Consider the following 17,051-nt stretch of genomic DNA (forward strand, 5'->3'; position numbering starts at 1 on the left):
CAACACTGAAGTCATAGGATTAGGTTTCTTGTCCTGTCTGTACAAGTGCACTGGTTCAGATCCCAAATCAGTAGTAAAAATAACATGCATAAGACCAGTTGTGTCATGGAAAGCTTTTGTGCCTAGAGAGGTAGGTGGTGTGCTCTAAAACACTTAGAGAATATTAAGTTTTCATTCTTGAGAAGATATTTACGTGGTCTTTGAGGATGCTGAGTGTGAATCTTGGGAAGGAAAGTGCTTTTCTTCCTTCTGTGGATACATAAAGGTGAACATAAGGTAGATCTCCCTGTATGTTCTTGCCCTCTTCAACTGCTGTGGTTCCTAAGCAGAATGAATTGGTGTTAAATCCACAATCACAATGTGCATGGACAGCTGGAGTTAAGGAAAGCTCTCCTTAGGCTGTGGAGCTATAACTAACATTATAGTTAGTTAAATGCAGCACCTGCTTGGCAATATCTGAATACTTCAACTTCTTGCCAAAAACTTGGCTATTTAGTTGCAGAATTAGTGCATATCTTTAATTGTGGAATAACTTATTTTAAAGTTTAAAAGTAAGTCTCTCTGATTTACTGCATTTTTTGTTAACTGTGGTGATGCTTAAAGCTGAGTGTTGATCTGTGATATTCCCAGCTAAGATCTCATCTGAACATATGAAAGTTCTGGACTGGTTAGCCATACTCTCTCTCACTGGTGAAGAGAAAAGATTTAACTGCTTTCAATGTCAGCTAAATTAGTGCATACTGCAGTTACCTACTGTACTGTGCAGTTCAATTTGCTGGTTATATCAAACCTTTGAAAGGCTCCTTAAATCTCTTCAATAGAGAAAAAGAAATCTGTTACTCTGGAGTGTAAAATAAGTGAGTAATAAGGCACCCTAATCCTTCTTGGATCTAAATTACGTAATTATTGGGAATTTATTTGTCTAATGACTGCATTGTCGCTGTAATTTGAAATTGCTGGGTTTTGTAACAATCACGCTAAACCCACCTGCTGCTTTTCACCTTGAAGCTCATTGCTCACTGTATTTGATATGAGCTCTGTGTAGATACAAACTATTACTGCTGCTCACATTTGGCAAGCAGCACTCGGCCTGCTCACAACTACTGTAGAAAATGAGTAATGGCTGTTAATAAACTTGTTTGCTGTGTTTGCAGTAGGGATGGAGATCTCACAGTAATTGGACCATCACGCTGCAGTGCAGGAGTCCTACGTGACAAAGACTGAGGGAGAACTTTCCCTATGGGAGTTTGCCACTAATGGGCTTTAGGTTTCATCCACTCTTCATGAGCTACTACAGGCTTTTGAAGAATTGGGGAAGGTATAAAATTAAAGTAATATTTCTTCTGAAGGGCTTTAGAAGAGATTAACAGAATACAAATGAGACTTTGCTTTTTAAAAAAAGTGTTTGCTGAGCTGTATCACCAAGATCCAGTGATTGGATAAGTGAGAAACAGAACCAATTTGTTATTTTAAAGCCTCCCAAGTAGGCAGACTTGTGTGCAATTTACATTCACACTGCCAATGGTTGATGCCTGCTGAACATTCTGATTCTCTTTCTGTCCAGGAGATTACAGGGGTGAGGAGGAGTCACTGCCTAGAATCATTACAACTTTCCTCAGGCTTTCTGATATAATACAAGTTCTGCATTTAAACTGAAATAAAGCAAAAAAACATATTAAGTCATGAATTCAATTTGTAGGCTGGAGGCCACTAGCATTGTGCAGTGTTTTTCTGTGGTCCTCAAAAGAGCTTTCTCCTTGTGGCTGTCTTATTGTAGGTTAATTTTAATATGCAGGTCTCTAGCCTGAGTTCCCAGCTAATAAGCAAAACTGTGCAGATGAAGCTTTGAGACTTACTAATAGTTTCTACTTGGAGATGAAAGTGTATCTAACAAAATGCACACTGAAATTGGACTGTATTCTGCATTATACAGACTGTCCAGAGTCAGTCCAGGTATATTTCTGCTTCCCGTGAAATCAGTGAGGGTTTTGTGCTCATTTTGATGGTGTCAGGATTTCACTGTGGATTTCCACCGTTCTCCTGGGTACAGGACGCCCTAATTTCTCCCTGTGATGCTATGCAGTAAATCCTTCCCAAATAAAATGTTTAGGGTTTTTCCTTAAAGTGATCAGACATTTACAGAGGACTGTTTCTGTGAAGTAGTATGAATGTTGGTGCATTTGCCATATTGGTGCCACAGAGCGCTTACAGCACTGAGCAGGAACCTCTGCATGGAGGCATCCAGCGCAGGCACAACCCAGTGGCAGCTTTGGTTATTTTAGTAATGGAGGGAACCAAAAGGCAGGTTGGTATACTGCTGAATCATTCCAGGAAGAAGCACAACAGGGATTCAAAGTGTTTTATCTAAGCATGAAGTGTTAAAATTCCAGGGTCCTTAAGCAAGTGTCACAGAAGGATAAAGGTATCTTCATGCATACACAAGTTCTGCTTATTATTGCTGTAACAAGAAATTGTTTGTCAAAAATATGATATGGAAGCATTGACAGTCTTCATATTTTTTTTTCAAATAGCATAGATTTTTATTTTTACTCTTAGGTACATTTTTACATTGAAATAAAAGCTACGAGTTTACTGCATTGCAGATGGTTAAAGTCAAAGCTTGCAAACAAAAGGGTCCATTGAAGCTCGAGATCTAGGCTTAGCAATTTTTTAATATCTTAATGTTCACAAGAGCATTGAATTCTCTTAAACAGGAATCTTATCATTGGATTAAGCTATGAATTGTTTTTTTCTAAGTGGCATGGTAAGAGTAGAGAAGCATAGGAAATTGTAGGATTTGAGGAATGGTAGGAATGCCAAAAGAGCTCCATATATGCATTTGTTCCTGATTTCAATACCATATCAGTGGGCAGACTGGAATCTGTATGTGGGTGGAATTCACCAAGTGTCTTGCACAAATTGAAAGGCTGATCTCAAAAATGAGAGCTCCAAAAACATCCTTGTATGTGGCAAAAGAGTCCTCAGAAAAATGTTAAAATGTGACTTTAAAGGCTTGGTGTCCAAAAGTCTATTCCAGAATTTAGGTAACAGATAAATCCAAACAGATTGTTGTATTGGACTGGGTTGTATTTTTCATCAGGCATCTCTATCTTCATTTTAAAAAACTAATACTACTACACAATATTCACAGTTTAAGTGAATATTTTCAGTTTGCTTACTGTGTTTATCTCTCCTGCAAAATCTTCTGTGACAATTTAATTGTTGTTTTTCTATTTGAAGTTGTACATCAGCTTTCTAAATAGTGTATTCAAGTATGAAGGCAGTTATGTTATTTAGAAGAAGAATTGTGCTGCTTGTCACTGAAGAAACAAGCTTTACCTGAAACCTACACCTTTATAGCAAACTTGCAGAAAACGGAATGAATTCAAGCCATGGACAGGCAAAAGTGTCTTTTAAAAATAGAGATGGCTTTCCTAGATGTTTATTTAATAATCAAGATGATGGTGAATCAATTGGTGGCAGTCACTTCTTGAAAAATACTTATTCTGTTTGGTAGGCTGTACCCCCTCCAGGGTATTTGTTTTACCAGAGTTTTATAACTCATTGAGACATTAAATAATAGCACTTACAAAACCTGCATATAGGCTTTAGTATCTGCTTTCCTGGTAGTAATCTAACTCTTCAGACAAGACTCTAAAATTGTTCCAGATTCACATTGCACACTTGTAATTATTTGAAATTTGGAAGCATTCATCTTTAAGGCGTCGCCTGCTGGAGAGGTTGTCCCAGGCAGCATTGGTTAAAGCATGAGCTGATCTAGGAGAATCCAGAAAAGCAGTTCTGGGAAAAAAGGGTAATTCTTTTTACAGAGTCTTTTGGGCATCCCTGCTGTAAGGGGCTGCTCAAAAATAAGGGCAATGAAGCAGCTTGAGTGCTGTGTCAGTGAAGGCAGCTGTCACTCAGACTCCTCAGTCTCCAGTGCAAAATACTCTGGTGTGGGAGAGACTCTTGCTCAGCAGCTCACTGGCTAAATGCCACATTTATTTGCAAAGACAGCCAATGGAAGTGCTAGTCTTGCAAATAATTCTGCAGTTCAATAGGACAGGCTGCTCTGAGGCTATGGGAATGGGTTTGACTTCCTAGTGTCAGGTTCAGCCACATTTTAAAGAAAGGACCAAGAACCATTGTTGAAACATTGCAGCACCTACAATGCTTTTTTAAAGAGATGTTGAATACCCAGAGTGCTGAAGCTCTAATAAATAACCCACTTGTTGGATTTCATCACTGCCATAAATGGCAAGCAGGCTGATTTGAAGAGATTTAAGTGTAATTATATTGTTTGCTCCTGTCCTGCTTATAGAAATTACACCATTCCTTTCTGCATTCAAAATTGTTTATGTTCAGTGGCAACATGACTGTTTTTAAGGTGTCTGGGATATTTCTGTCTACAATGCAGTGTAGTCTGTGGGTACACAGTGTCACAGTTGCCTGTCTCCATCTACGTTACTAAATTTTATTTTTCTTTTTACAAATGGCAAACTATCTACATAGCTCTACTCCTCTGAAGGTAGGGCCCAGAGTAAGAACCAGGCCACTATCTGATTTTGAGTGCTGCTGCACTGACTGCTTGCAGAACATCTTTCTGAAGTCCATGGTTAGCCAAGCACTTCCCGGATGATGCTGCACCCTGTGCTGTACTTTGTTTCCAGGAATAGTGTGCAGTCCTGGGGCAGAACTGACAGGAGATAAAGCTGTACTGGTTTCTCTTCAGCATATGGCTTAAAAATATGGATGCACAAAATCAGAGTAAGGCAATTGACATTATTGGAATTGGATTCATAAAATATGGCTCTAGTAGCTGGCTTAACTTTGATTCTTGTAATCTTGGCATGTGTTCAGTATTTACATTTTTTTATATCATTGTAAACCCTTGGGAATGAGATCTCACAATCAGACCTTGTGAGATCAGGGTCCTTTAGTCATCAGGCTGGAATTGTGAATTGTAGTACCTAACACAGCTAATGAGTAGCAGTTTTCATCTAGGCAAGTCCTTAAATACGATAGGGTGGTGCACTTGATTGAATAGAAAAGCTGTGTACTAGAGGCTCATACAATTCTTCTTTTGAAGAACCAGCATTTAGACTTCAGCTAAAGGAATGCACAGTTTTGTGGAAATTGGGATTATAAACAATCCACTGGATGCTATGTGCTTAAAATCTTAAAATTTTTCCTTCATCATCTTTGTTCTGAATGAAAATTGAAAACAGGTTATTGCATAATGCATTTAGCTTTTGGAGCAGAAACTGCACATCTCAAATAATTTTGAAGCCTCTGCCTGCAATCATACATTTTTCTCCTGCAGATACATTTTCAAAGATTGTATTTTGAAAAAGGTCTTTGTTGGTTTAGTGTATGTATATTATTGGTCACCAGTCTGTAGTTGATGTACTGGGAAAAGACAAGTTTGATGATGAGGGATTGTATGTGTAATTTTTTCATTGAATTGTATCAAACTAGAGCTTCCATGCTTTAGAAAAGCATGAAAGTTGTGTAAGAACTGTGATCTAAAACTGCCTTACAGAGGAGCAGAATTAGCGATGCTTTTATAAAGAAAATAGCCATCAAATTGTCTGTGCTGTCTATAATGATTATGAAATTGAGGTTAAATATGTCTCCCTTTTATTGTTCCTTTGGCTAGTTAAGATTTTGCTTGGTTCTAAGACCATTGCTATTTTGATAAACTAGATTTTACTTATTTCTCCAAAATTTGAAATACTATATAGCTATTGACATTTGAGCAGTGTAGAGAATTTAACTGGTAAATAATTTTTTATTCATATAGTTGAGGATATCCTTTCTCTTGTTATTTTAGACTTTAATGAAACCATGTATTTTGAAAAATTGCACTCATTATAGCATTTCTGAAACTTACATAACTGAGGCATTTCTGAAATTTATGTGACTGAGGCACCCTAAATTGCAAGAACTACCAGCTAAATCCTGTATTTTGCAGGGAACTTCAGGATTTAACAAATTGTGTGAAGTTGGTTATAAACTTTGTTTTAAAATCAAGTAAATATGGGCATCTTTTGTAGGCAGTAGACAATCCTGTCAGTGTGCATGTGGCAGGTCTAATTGTATGCTGATTGTGGGGGACACTGCTATGCCTTATGGGTGGAGTCCTCTGTTGAAGGGATCACTATGAAATTTTTAATGCAAATACATTGTGATTATTTGTTCTCTTTTTTAATTTGATGAACTTTCTTATTTCACCCCAAGTTACAGCCTTAACACTGCTGTACAAACCCTCTTTTACCTCTTTCTAACATTTCCATCTAAGAATGGAGGGATTAATTGCATCTACTAAATCAGTTTCCATTGCTGCTTCACCATATTTTCACTTTACTTGTGGACTTAACTGCAGTGTGTATTTAAATATGAAAGAGAAAAATAGTAAAAAGTGTCTGTAGTAATATTTTGTCAAAATCAGTCTCCCATAATTCTTTCTTTCAGTGTTTTTGCCTTGCACAATGTTTCTATTCATTATCCCAGGTGTCTGTAGACAATACCCATAGCCTTAAGTAATGCAGCCATTTCTCCCATTTACAGTGTGAACTTGTTCATCCTTGATATTCTTGCTTTTGGAACTAATCAATGATACTGTCTCAAAGTGTCTTTAAGATGTAACTGCACACTCAGACTATGCTGTATAATGTAAAAATTCTGTTGGTCATAGTGTAGTTATATCTTAAAGGGCTGCTTACACTGTTCAGAATCCAGGATCTTGGGTAGACTCTTGAAATATATCAGTACAAAATCAAACTGAGGAATAATAGGCCCTGTTTGTGTATGCTAAATTATATCTAGTGAGGCTCTGATAAATTTTCCTTCTTATTTATTATAATTGGTTCTATGCATGTTTATTTTTAATACTTATTAAAAATATTTCCATGAAATATCCAATAGCTAAAGCCCCTATGAAATAAACTTATAAAACTTTTCTAATATCAGGTGTTTTAGATATATGTTTTATATCAGTATATATGCTTTTAAAATGATGTTTTGAAAAGAGTGAAAAATGAGGGAAAAGGTGGCATGTCACGGCATCTACAGCAAACTGTCTTGTTTCCTTCCCTGTCTAAACCTACTCTGCCTCAGCTTTGTCCACCCCAGTCTCCTTCAGCTCTGATATCTCAAGTTAGCAGGACCATTCACTTTTCTTGCTTTTGGTAAGCCACGTCCTTTGGCTTTTGGTTCATTGTCAAAAACAGTGATATTTTTATGTTCCACATCCCTGTCCACAAGCAGCTTGGTGTGTGTGTCCTGTCAGAGACTGGAGCAGGTTTGGTGATTGCCATGGAGAGCAGCTGGGAGAGCTTGAAAAGATCAGCCTGGCTGAAGATGTGCAAGGTGGCTGTTTAGCATACAGCTCTCTCCTGAAACTGTGCAAGTTTCTTCTCCCCTTCCCAGCACAAATGTTCTGAGTGCTTGGTCTTAGGAAGAAAAGGTTTTCAGAGCTAAAAATACAGACTGTGTCCAGCTCCAGTACAGAAAACTGTCTGTACCACACAGAATGTTTTAGTGAAGAGAGGGAGCCAAAACTGTATGTATCCAGGCAGGAAGAATGCAGAAAGATAACTGTATGCACTTCATGCAGTTTAATTGCACAGTAATATAAAAGGTGGAATGATTTCAGGAAAGGGTTATGAAAAATACAGATTTAATGATGACCAGGTACATGTTTCTGGCAGGATGTTTTTCTGTTGCAAGGCAGCTTTTCAGTGAGAAATTCATTGCTCTCCTATCTACTCTGCTGAACAAGTGGAGTTTCCTTCCCTGTTAACTCCTAGAATTTCTGCAGCTCATTATCTGTCTGCTGTTATCAGGATGCCATTAACAATCTGATGATTTCTCTTGCTCTTTCAGTTAGAAAGCAGCACACAGCAAGGACAATAAACTGTGTTGTACTCAAAATGACCAGTTAGTTTTTTAGAACAGAATGCTCAAGAGCTTAGTATGTGCCAAAATGTTTTCTGTGTATGTGAAATATAAGCCCATTCTAGAGCAAGTCCAGTACTGGGAATAAGACACTTGCATTTTCCATTTGTGCCATGATGCACACAGCTAATCTGGGATTATATGGATAGTCCCATAAAACTGGCATATACTTCAGATGTTAGGTAAATGTCTCAAATCAGCAGATGCCTTTCTGTAGTGTCAAGGCTTTGCCAGTGCATTGTTCATGAGCTTGGTTCTCCTGAGGAAGGAGGAACCAGAAAAGGGGAAGAAATGTTGACAGCTACTGTCAATGTATGTTGTTTGGGCTGAAAATTTCAGATGTGGTTCTTGTAATTTAATGTGATCTAACTTGTACTTACTGTCAGAAGTCCTCAAAGTTAACTTCGTTACTGATGTGAGTGGAACACACTTGCCAAGTCTGGTTCTTGGAAATTCTGTATTTGAAGGAGACATAAGGGGTTTTTGATGATTCTTTATTGTGGGGAGAATTCATGGCAGTCCCTTACGTTTTACTTCAGTACAGAGCAGAAAAGGGGAAAGAGACTCCACAGCAGTTTTACACACAGGATTTACTTGCATATAATAGAAAATATACTGGTGACTAGGATGCTTACATTATTTCCAGTAACAGTATATACATATTTTGTGCTTTATGTGTGTTATAATACTCTGAATGTTAACACTTCATTGAATAAATACTCCAACAAGAGATTTGTGAGCTTTTTAACATGCACCTAAATCTTTTCATATGATGATCATCTTAAATTCCACACATCATTACAGAAAGGAAGTTGTGTGTTACACCTTTGCTCTTTGCTTCCTCAGTTCTAGTAACTTTATATTTGGTATTATTGTTTTGAAACACAGTGTTTGTACAAAACTCAACAGAGTAGTGTTTTTTAATAATTAAAATTTAGTGTATTTTTTTTCCTTACAGAAGTTTTGACGTTGGGCTGCATCGCTTTCTGGTCAGGTAAGCTAATACTTGCTTTGAATTGCACTCCCAAAACCTCAGCTGAGGTTAAACATTCACTCCCCACAGTGGCATGAGGGACAATTGGAAGGGTAAAACTGAGAAGAGTTGTGGGATGACAGAACAGTTTAGTAGGGAAATTAAGAGCTGAGCCACACACAAGCAAAGCAAAACAAGGGATTCATTCACTCCATCATGTGTAATGGTGACTTGGGACAACAAATGTCACAACTGTGAACATTCCCCCACTGCTTCCTTCTTTCCCGGCTTGGTGTGCCAAGTGTGACACCATAGGGTGTGGGATATCCCTTGGGATCCCCTGTCCTGACTTTGTCCCCTCCCTCTTATCCCCTTATGCACCCCCCAGTCTATTTCTCTGTCATGTGAGGAGCAAAACAGGCCTTGACTGTGTGCAAGTGCTGCTCTGCAGTAACAAAAGCATCCCTGTATTTTCAGCAAAAGTGCAAAACACAGCCCTTTATTAGCTGCTGAGAAGGAAACAGACCCTATGCCAGCAAAAACATTAAAAATACTTTCTGTTGTTATAAGCAGAAATCACTATGTGAATTCAGTATTACTTTATACTTTCTATGGTAAGTTCTTTTCTTGCCCTCTGTTGATTTTTTAGTTTGAAAAACTGTAACTATTTTTTTGCAATCTACTCAGTGCCACTCTATAATGAACTTCTTCAGGAAAACACTCAGAAAACTTCAGTAAAATGTGAAATGTGAAAATCTTAATTTTTCTTGCACTGAAGACAAGCTTTAAAAAAATCTATTTTCCATTGGTAACTCTAGTACCTTCATATCTTGTAAGAAGTGCTTGAATTCTACAGAAAATTTGTAATGTGGAGGGAGTAATGTATTCTCATAAGAAAACCAATTTATTCAATGTGTGCAATGGACTGTTCTGAAGATGAATAAGGAAAATGGAGTCATTGTTTGAGTGCTTTGGTTGATGATATTTAGAGAGATGAAGCAATTAAAGAAGGGCACTTCAGCAAGAAAAAGGAGGTTAATGCATTTGAATTCTACACTGAGAAACTGTTTTTGCTGTTTAGAGTTTTTTGTGTGGGCAAAGTCACAGATGTTCACCAAGTATATGTTTGCCTTCATTTTTAATACAATACCTATTACCATCTACTCATCTTTACAAAGAAGTGTAGTGGGTACTGTGAAGGATGAATTTTTCTGTGGTCTTTGGGCACTTAGAGAATTAATTCTATCAGTTATTTCATCCACTGCAATGTCTATCAGTGAAGAACTCCACCTTGGAAGAATGAATCCAGTATGTATGAGTCAGAGTACATTGGTTGGGTCCCACCATAAGGATCAGGTGTGTTAGCCTTTCCTTAAGTTGGCTTTGCAGCTGGACTTTTATTTTAGGCTACTTGGTCATATTTCCTGGATAAAGGCTGTCTTAAGCCTTCACACATGAGTTCTTGTGGCTTTAATGCAGTGGTTTTTGGCCCCAGGTATGAGATCATACAAGGCTAGGTTACAGGGAAAATTTGGTTTGTTTTAAGGTTGCACAGGCCAACCCACTTCTCATAACCTTTGAGCTGTAGACTTTGTGTATTTCTTTTTGTGTAACATTACAATATTTAACAGACAACTCCCTTCTTAAAGGCATTGTGTCAATATTACTGAATGTACTTCTGTTTTCAAGTTCTCAGACAACTGAAAATATAAATTCAGGTATCAGTTCTACAAAATTAGTTACATCTATATTTTGACAATCAGATTTTGTTTGTACATAATTGTATAAGAAAATGTAATCTTCAAATTGAGACATGGCTTTAAAGATGCTACTTTATAAAAGAAATAGAGTGTCCAAGAAAGTCTTCTGGGAATGCATATGGCTACTTAACCAGGAGTAGAATCGTGGTAAGCATTGATGTGCTAAGTTTGAGACCCTGGTAATGCTTCTGTCATAGAATATTTTCATTTGCTTTGTACAAGGAGTGTTACATTATTCTCTCATATAGCATTGCTTTATCTCCCAAGGAGATGCAGTATTTAAGTTGTATGTTGTGTGATCCTGAACTGCAAGTAGTCATGGGATTGGCATGAGTTGAACGTCTTCTTTGACTCATGTATGATTTTTTTTCAAAGCCAGCTTTGTGCTGTGCAATTCCTCTTCTAACCTTAACTTAGACATTTTCAGCCAGTAACCTACCTCTGTTAATTATTCTGTTAAGTACATCATCTGCTTTCTCTGTAACTGTGCTGCTAAGGAGGAAGTAATTTTCTGTTGCACCTGAATGAGTTTTGCTTGGTGTTTCCTCAACTAAAAAAAAAAAAAAAATCCCTTTTAGCGAGTGACTTTGGAGTGGGAAACAGATTTGATATTACTCTGTTCTGTTGGTCTGCCTTGTGAATATTTGAAAGTTACTGCCTTTTTTTGCCTAGACAGTCTCTGCTCCTGAGAACTTGCAGTTCATCTCCTGTGTTCATAAAGTATCTGTCATACATATTAGACTGTTCTCTTCACAGTTATCATTTCCATGTGAAATTAAACAGTAGGAAAGAAAAAACCTCAACCCAAACAAGCGTGAGTTGCAGGAAGCATTGAAAGTCTATGAGGTGGGGTTTGAAATGAAAAAGGAATTATATTGTTTTAAGTGTAATGGCTCGGCCCTGCCATGGAACAGGGAACACAGTATGAGACTTGCAAATACAAAGTGTGGGGACAACAAAATTAAAAATAGTCTCTGCTAAAAAGACAATCTGCCTAATTAAATGCTGATTGAAGGAACTAGGACTGTGTGTACTGTTAGCCTAGTATACACAATGGCTTCTCCAAGTGAAGCAGGACACAAAGTATTACAAAGAATTACAGCTACACAAGGTTTTTTCTCTGTTCTTAGTAAAACATTAATAGAAAATAATTTTTCACCTGTCTGTGTCTTGAACTGTACTTTTGATGCTCTTCTAAGATAGCCTGGAAAAGTTTAAAAATACCATGTTTTCAAATGCACTATGGATAGGTACATATACTGTAATGTGTTGTGACTTGGACTGAACTGGATTCTGGAACTAGATTTTTAATTACTACTTGCAAGCTGACATCAAGTGGTATCATGGAACTTGTATTTGTGAAAGTAAAGTGCAATTGAGTATGTGGGGATCTGGGTTTTGAACATTTGTTAGCTATACCATTATATTTGAAGCAGGGATCCTGGAAACTCACCAGGGAAGGATCAGTACTTTTTTGATGAAAACTGAGGTTTGGTAGTACTAATGGAAAATATACTACTATGCTTGGAAGGTTATTTTCCCAATGTTTTCACACAATGATGTGAAAGAACCTATTTGTTACTACTTTAGGATTACCAAAAGTAATAATCATGTATTTAAATCACATGAGTACTATACAAAGTATACTACACATAAGTAGTATATATTACTGCTATATAAATGTAATATATACATATTTTTCCAATGTGACTTAAGAAAAAACAATTCTTTTTCTCCTAAATCAGAGCATTCTCAGAATGGAGCAATAGGTGTATTTTCAGAGTTAAAAATATATAGAAATAGCCTTTAGCATAGCAGTTTAGAGGAGAAAGTGTAAGAGAGGCTGCCTGTTGCTCTTTGCTCACTGAAGCTATTTTATCTAGGCATTTCATCCAGTGCTGAGAACAGGGCATTGGATGAAGAGAAATTGTTATCTTGTGGGAATATTTACAGTCCTGATGCCAAACAGGACTTCCTTTAGGACAGCACTGATGAAGACAGTGGGGAAGAATGACAGTTCCTGCAGGCATGATTCTTTTGAAAAATCTCTATGCTTTCAGCTCTGCTGTGCCTTTGAAAAAGTGTGAATCATACTCATTTCAGTAGAGATCTGGCTTTGAAGAGAGCTGCAGGACCACGCACCCCCAGTGTCTCCAAAAGGCATCCATCTGTTAGCTCACCCCATGGTTTGCAATTACTTCAGCTTGTTTAGAGTTGCAGGTAATTTAGGTTAGCTTAGTCCTGGGTGCAAAGGTACTCTGAATACACGACTTGGAAATCACCCACTTTTTTAGTTTTCTCAGGTAAAGCATGGCACTGTTTACCTCTAGGACCAAAATCTACTGTGTGGTGACCTCTACTGATTTTTAGTTAGGAAAAGGACACCTCTGTGTAAGGGCAGAATGATCCCATGGTGAAAGAGGGGATTATGGTTCTAACTAAGGTATGATTATGAAAGAAGAAATGGAAAAATCTGTTCATCATCTGGCTCAACTCCTGTATTAGTTTGCTGTGGAATCCCATGGGATCCCACATCTTCAAGCTGTCCCAAGCCAAAGAAATCTATGCTCCTGCTTAAAAAGAAACCCAAGCAGACCTTTTAATCATTGTATTGAAAAGATCCCACAAAAACAACTGACCAAAATACCCCAACACACACAAAATTTTCCATAGTAACAACCCCCAAACTTCTGAGCTTCCCCTTTCTCTTTAATGCACACAGGTCTTGGAAGTTCAACATATGCTGCAGCAACTCCATTGCCAGGTAAGCTCAGTGGTGATTCTTGGCTCCAAGAGCTGGGCACAGATTCTGTGTGAGGTTCAGTGTAGCACATGGCCCTCTCTTGGGAACCAAATGCCACTGCTAATGCTATTCATTTCTGCTGCTCTTTTGATTTTAGCTGCCCATAAAATACCATTGATGTGCTAATACATTGTAGCTGGACTAGACAGTGCAGTTTTAATGAGATTCCACTTTTCTCCAGCAGCATTGATAAAGATATGAAGATAGACACCTCTGCCTTTGAAAGTGCTAGCTATCCCAAGGATGCATTCTTTTTTCTTTGTTTTGTCAAGAGATTTGACTTTTTGGTTCACTCTGTGTCCTGGATACCTAGTGAGCCTTAAAGCATGCACAGCAGTCATAGAATCATCCGATAGTTTTTGTTCTAAGGGGCCATTAAGGATTGCCTAGGCCATCCTACCCTGGAATGAGCAGGTACAGCTTCAGCTAGGTCAGGTTGCTCAGGGCCCTGTCCAACTTGACCTCAGATATTTCCAGGCATGAGGCATCTACTGTCTCTCTGAGCAACTTGTTCCAGTGTTTCATCAGCCCCATTATAATAAAAGTTTTCTTCCTTCAATCTGTTTGAATCTACCCTCTTTTAGCTTGAAGCCATTATGCCTTGCCCAGTTGCAGCAGGCTCTATTCAACATCTGTCCCTATCTTTCTTGTAAGCCCCCTTTAAATCTTGAAGGGTTGCAGTAGGGTCTCTCTAGAGCCTTCTCTAAGGTGAGCAGTCCCAACTCTCACAACAGTGTGTGCCCAAGCTGTTTTTTGAAGCAAACCACAATGTTTTCCCTAGAACACAAATTTGTGTGTTCTCCTGGGGGTCCTTCACACCACTAGGCCACTCGTTTCTCATAGGTGGTATGGATACAAATACACCAACTTTGTCATCCTGTGCCATCACCTTGTAGTTCCTTCGTAGTTTTTACCCTTGGAACTTCTCTTTTCAGGCTGGCATTTTAGTCAGCCTTTTGCCGTAACATATGGCTACAGTGCTGCACTCACCTTCCTTCAGAGGAAAAGGTGGTGCCCTATAGAACAATTTCTGCATTTATGGATTTGGCTGGTCTATTCCAAATAAGCCAAAGCTTTGTACTGCTTTCCCTGAAAGTCCCGGATGACTGGTTGGAGCAGATCTGTTTGACTTTTATGTGTACCTGTGTCAATGGGAGACCTACCTGTCAATGGGAGAATAAAAAAATACTCTGTTCTTTAATATAACCTGTGGTATGTCTGTGACAATTTGTATATCTATCTCATTTTTCTCACTTGGATCAGTGCTTATACAATAGTATTGAATGAACAGAAATGTGTCCGGATGAAGGAAAACAATTTATATCTATCTTTAATCATCAAAGTAATGTAGACAGCAAAAACTGCTAAGGCTGCACGTGATGCCCTGCATCATTCCACTTAAATCTACCAATAGGCTTCCTGGGGATACCAGTAGGGATCCTGGATCCAGTGATGCTGGTAATTTGTTTGTCGTGTGCAGGTAGGACCACTGGGTGTAGAATGTGTGTAACTTCTGTACTTGAATTCTCTTTTGGGTCATTTGTGCCTCCAATTCCTAGCCTATTTGCAAAGCAAGGAGACTTGCAGGCTGTGAGACTCTAGTAAGTATTCTAGTCTTGAATTCCTGGGATCTTTGTACTCCTCTGGAACAGTGCAGATAAAGCCAGTGGAGATTGCAGAAGCAGTATTTTCAGTCAGGAATGTCCAGCTGTGATACAAAGTTCTGGAGCAGACTAACACGGAAATGGGCTGTTTCCAAAAGGTGATTCTTCCCATCTGTGGGAATATTGTGATGTAGATGTGGTGTGATGTGCTGAACAGCTTTTGTAGGGACTTACTTGAGATTTTGTGATTGTTTACATAAATTTAACCTAAATATGTAGTCTTGTTTGTAATAAACACAGTTGTGATAATCAATAGATGTGATTGAATTGGCTTTGTGTCTAAATTAAATATCATTTTAAGGTTAAAGCATTTAGTTCATTGCTGTGAAGAAGTGGTATTAGCTTAGATAATTCTTTCTTACTTTCAATATGGGGCTTTAGGGTTTCTGCAAAAATCATTTTAAAGTTTTAAAACAGAAGAGAATAGCAGCTAATCCATGCATAGAGATGTCTGCATGGAGAAGTTTAAAAATATAGCTCTTCTTATAAAATAATGTAGTTACATGCAGCTGTATGGCAGACTTCTGTGAACTCTGCTTTCAGATGCCCTGGAAGTTTTGCAATGTTTGCTGTTGTTTGTAATTTTTGAATGGGTCAGCACTGGTCTAAATGTGTTCCTGTTGAAAGCAGTGATGAGAGTGAAGTGGTGTTAGTAAAAAGGAAAAAAAAAACCTCTGTAAAAACCAACAAGCTGGATAGTGCTTGGAATCTTCTAAAATGTTCCAATTTTTAGACCAACATGACTACTGCTAAAAGTCTATAATGAAACTCCTGTGGATTGCATTGGGAGGCTCTGTGACTGTTCTCCTGTGTGTGCATTGAGCACAATTGTGAACTGTACAGGTGACCATGATGTGTGAAATCAGTTGAGGTGTCTTATAGTGTCCAAAATACCTTGTTTGTTTTAAAACAAGCCAACCTCAAAAACTTGATGAAACAGTGATAAAGACTAAGTGCTAAATTGCCTCAGAGGAATTGCAGTCTCTCAAACACCTTCTCAGAATGAAACTGAAATTTTTTTTTAAAACAGCAAACAATCTGTTGTTATATAATGAATTAGTGTAGAGCGTGTTGCAAAAATAAAGCTGGGGTTTGTATAAACAAAACTGAATCTTTATGTAAATGTTATGTAAATGTGACATTTAACTTAAACTGTTGGAGTGGGGAAGTTGGGATTAACAATGTACAGATCTCATCATGTTTATGTGTTGCAACGGTGAATTAAAACAGTTTGTTATTTTTGTTGCAGGGTGTTTGAATTACTATCTATGAGTAAGAAATACACTGTGAAACATGAAGTATTTAATGATTCAGCTCATGCTACTTTCAAATAATTTTACAGAGTATTTTAGCAGAGCTGCATCAAATATTGCATTTCAGTGTATTGGAAGAAAGTGGGTGCTCAGCAGTCTTGAACCACCTGTGATTTTAAGGATTCTGAATTTATTCTTGTGTAGTCCAGGAAGTTATGTCACAGGAACCTTTTGTCCCTGACTCGAAGTGCCAGAATTTGGCTGGAGTTTACATGTGATTTCAATCTGAGGAACTTTGCATCTTATATTTTTATATATTGCATCAACTTCCACCAAGCACTTTTAGTTGAAGCAAAGCATGTGTAAATTTTCCTATCACATAGAGTATAAGTTTACAGAAATCTGCTTCATTTTCTTTGCCTTTTGGTTAATTCTTTTATCTTTTACCCTTTTAACGTTGTCTTTTTTTTCTTCTTGTGGTAGATATTTGTACTTTAGCATGCTGAGAGACATGATTACGGCTTCCATATAGGAGGATGGGGCTGGTATAAACTTCAGTCTCAAAGTTGTTGTTATATGTTGTGTTGCAGAAACCCATATGCTCTTCAAAGTGGAATTGTTAAGATGTACACCAGAGCC

At 37.9% G+C, this 17,051-nt stretch overlaps 1 protein-coding gene across 5 annotated transcripts in view; it reads left to right on the forward strand.

Moving 5' to 3' along the window:
• The window catches only part of HHAT (hedgehog acyltransferase), a 147,005-nt gene that overhangs the window by 24,501 nt on the left and 105,453 nt on the right, over positions 1–17,051 (forward strand). For 4 of the 5 annotated variants that reach the window (XM_063152137.1, XM_063152139.1, XM_063152134.1 and 1 more), the window contains one exon: positions 8,918–8,953. The exons of the other annotated variant lie outside the window; for it this stretch is intronic. In XM_063152137.1, coding sequence (XP_063008207.1) covers positions 8,918–8,953 — 36 coding nt within the window. The remainder of the gene's footprint in view (positions 1–8,917; positions 8,954–17,051) is intronic. 5 annotated transcript variants of the gene reach the window in all.

Source organism: Melospiza melodia, chromosome 3, assembly GCF_035770615.1.
Source record: "Melospiza melodia melodia isolate bMelMel2 chromosome 3, bMelMel2.pri, whole genome shotgun sequence".
In the NCBI taxonomy this organism is placed as follows: Eukaryota; Metazoa; Chordata; class Aves; order Passeriformes; family Passerellidae; genus Melospiza; species Melospiza melodia.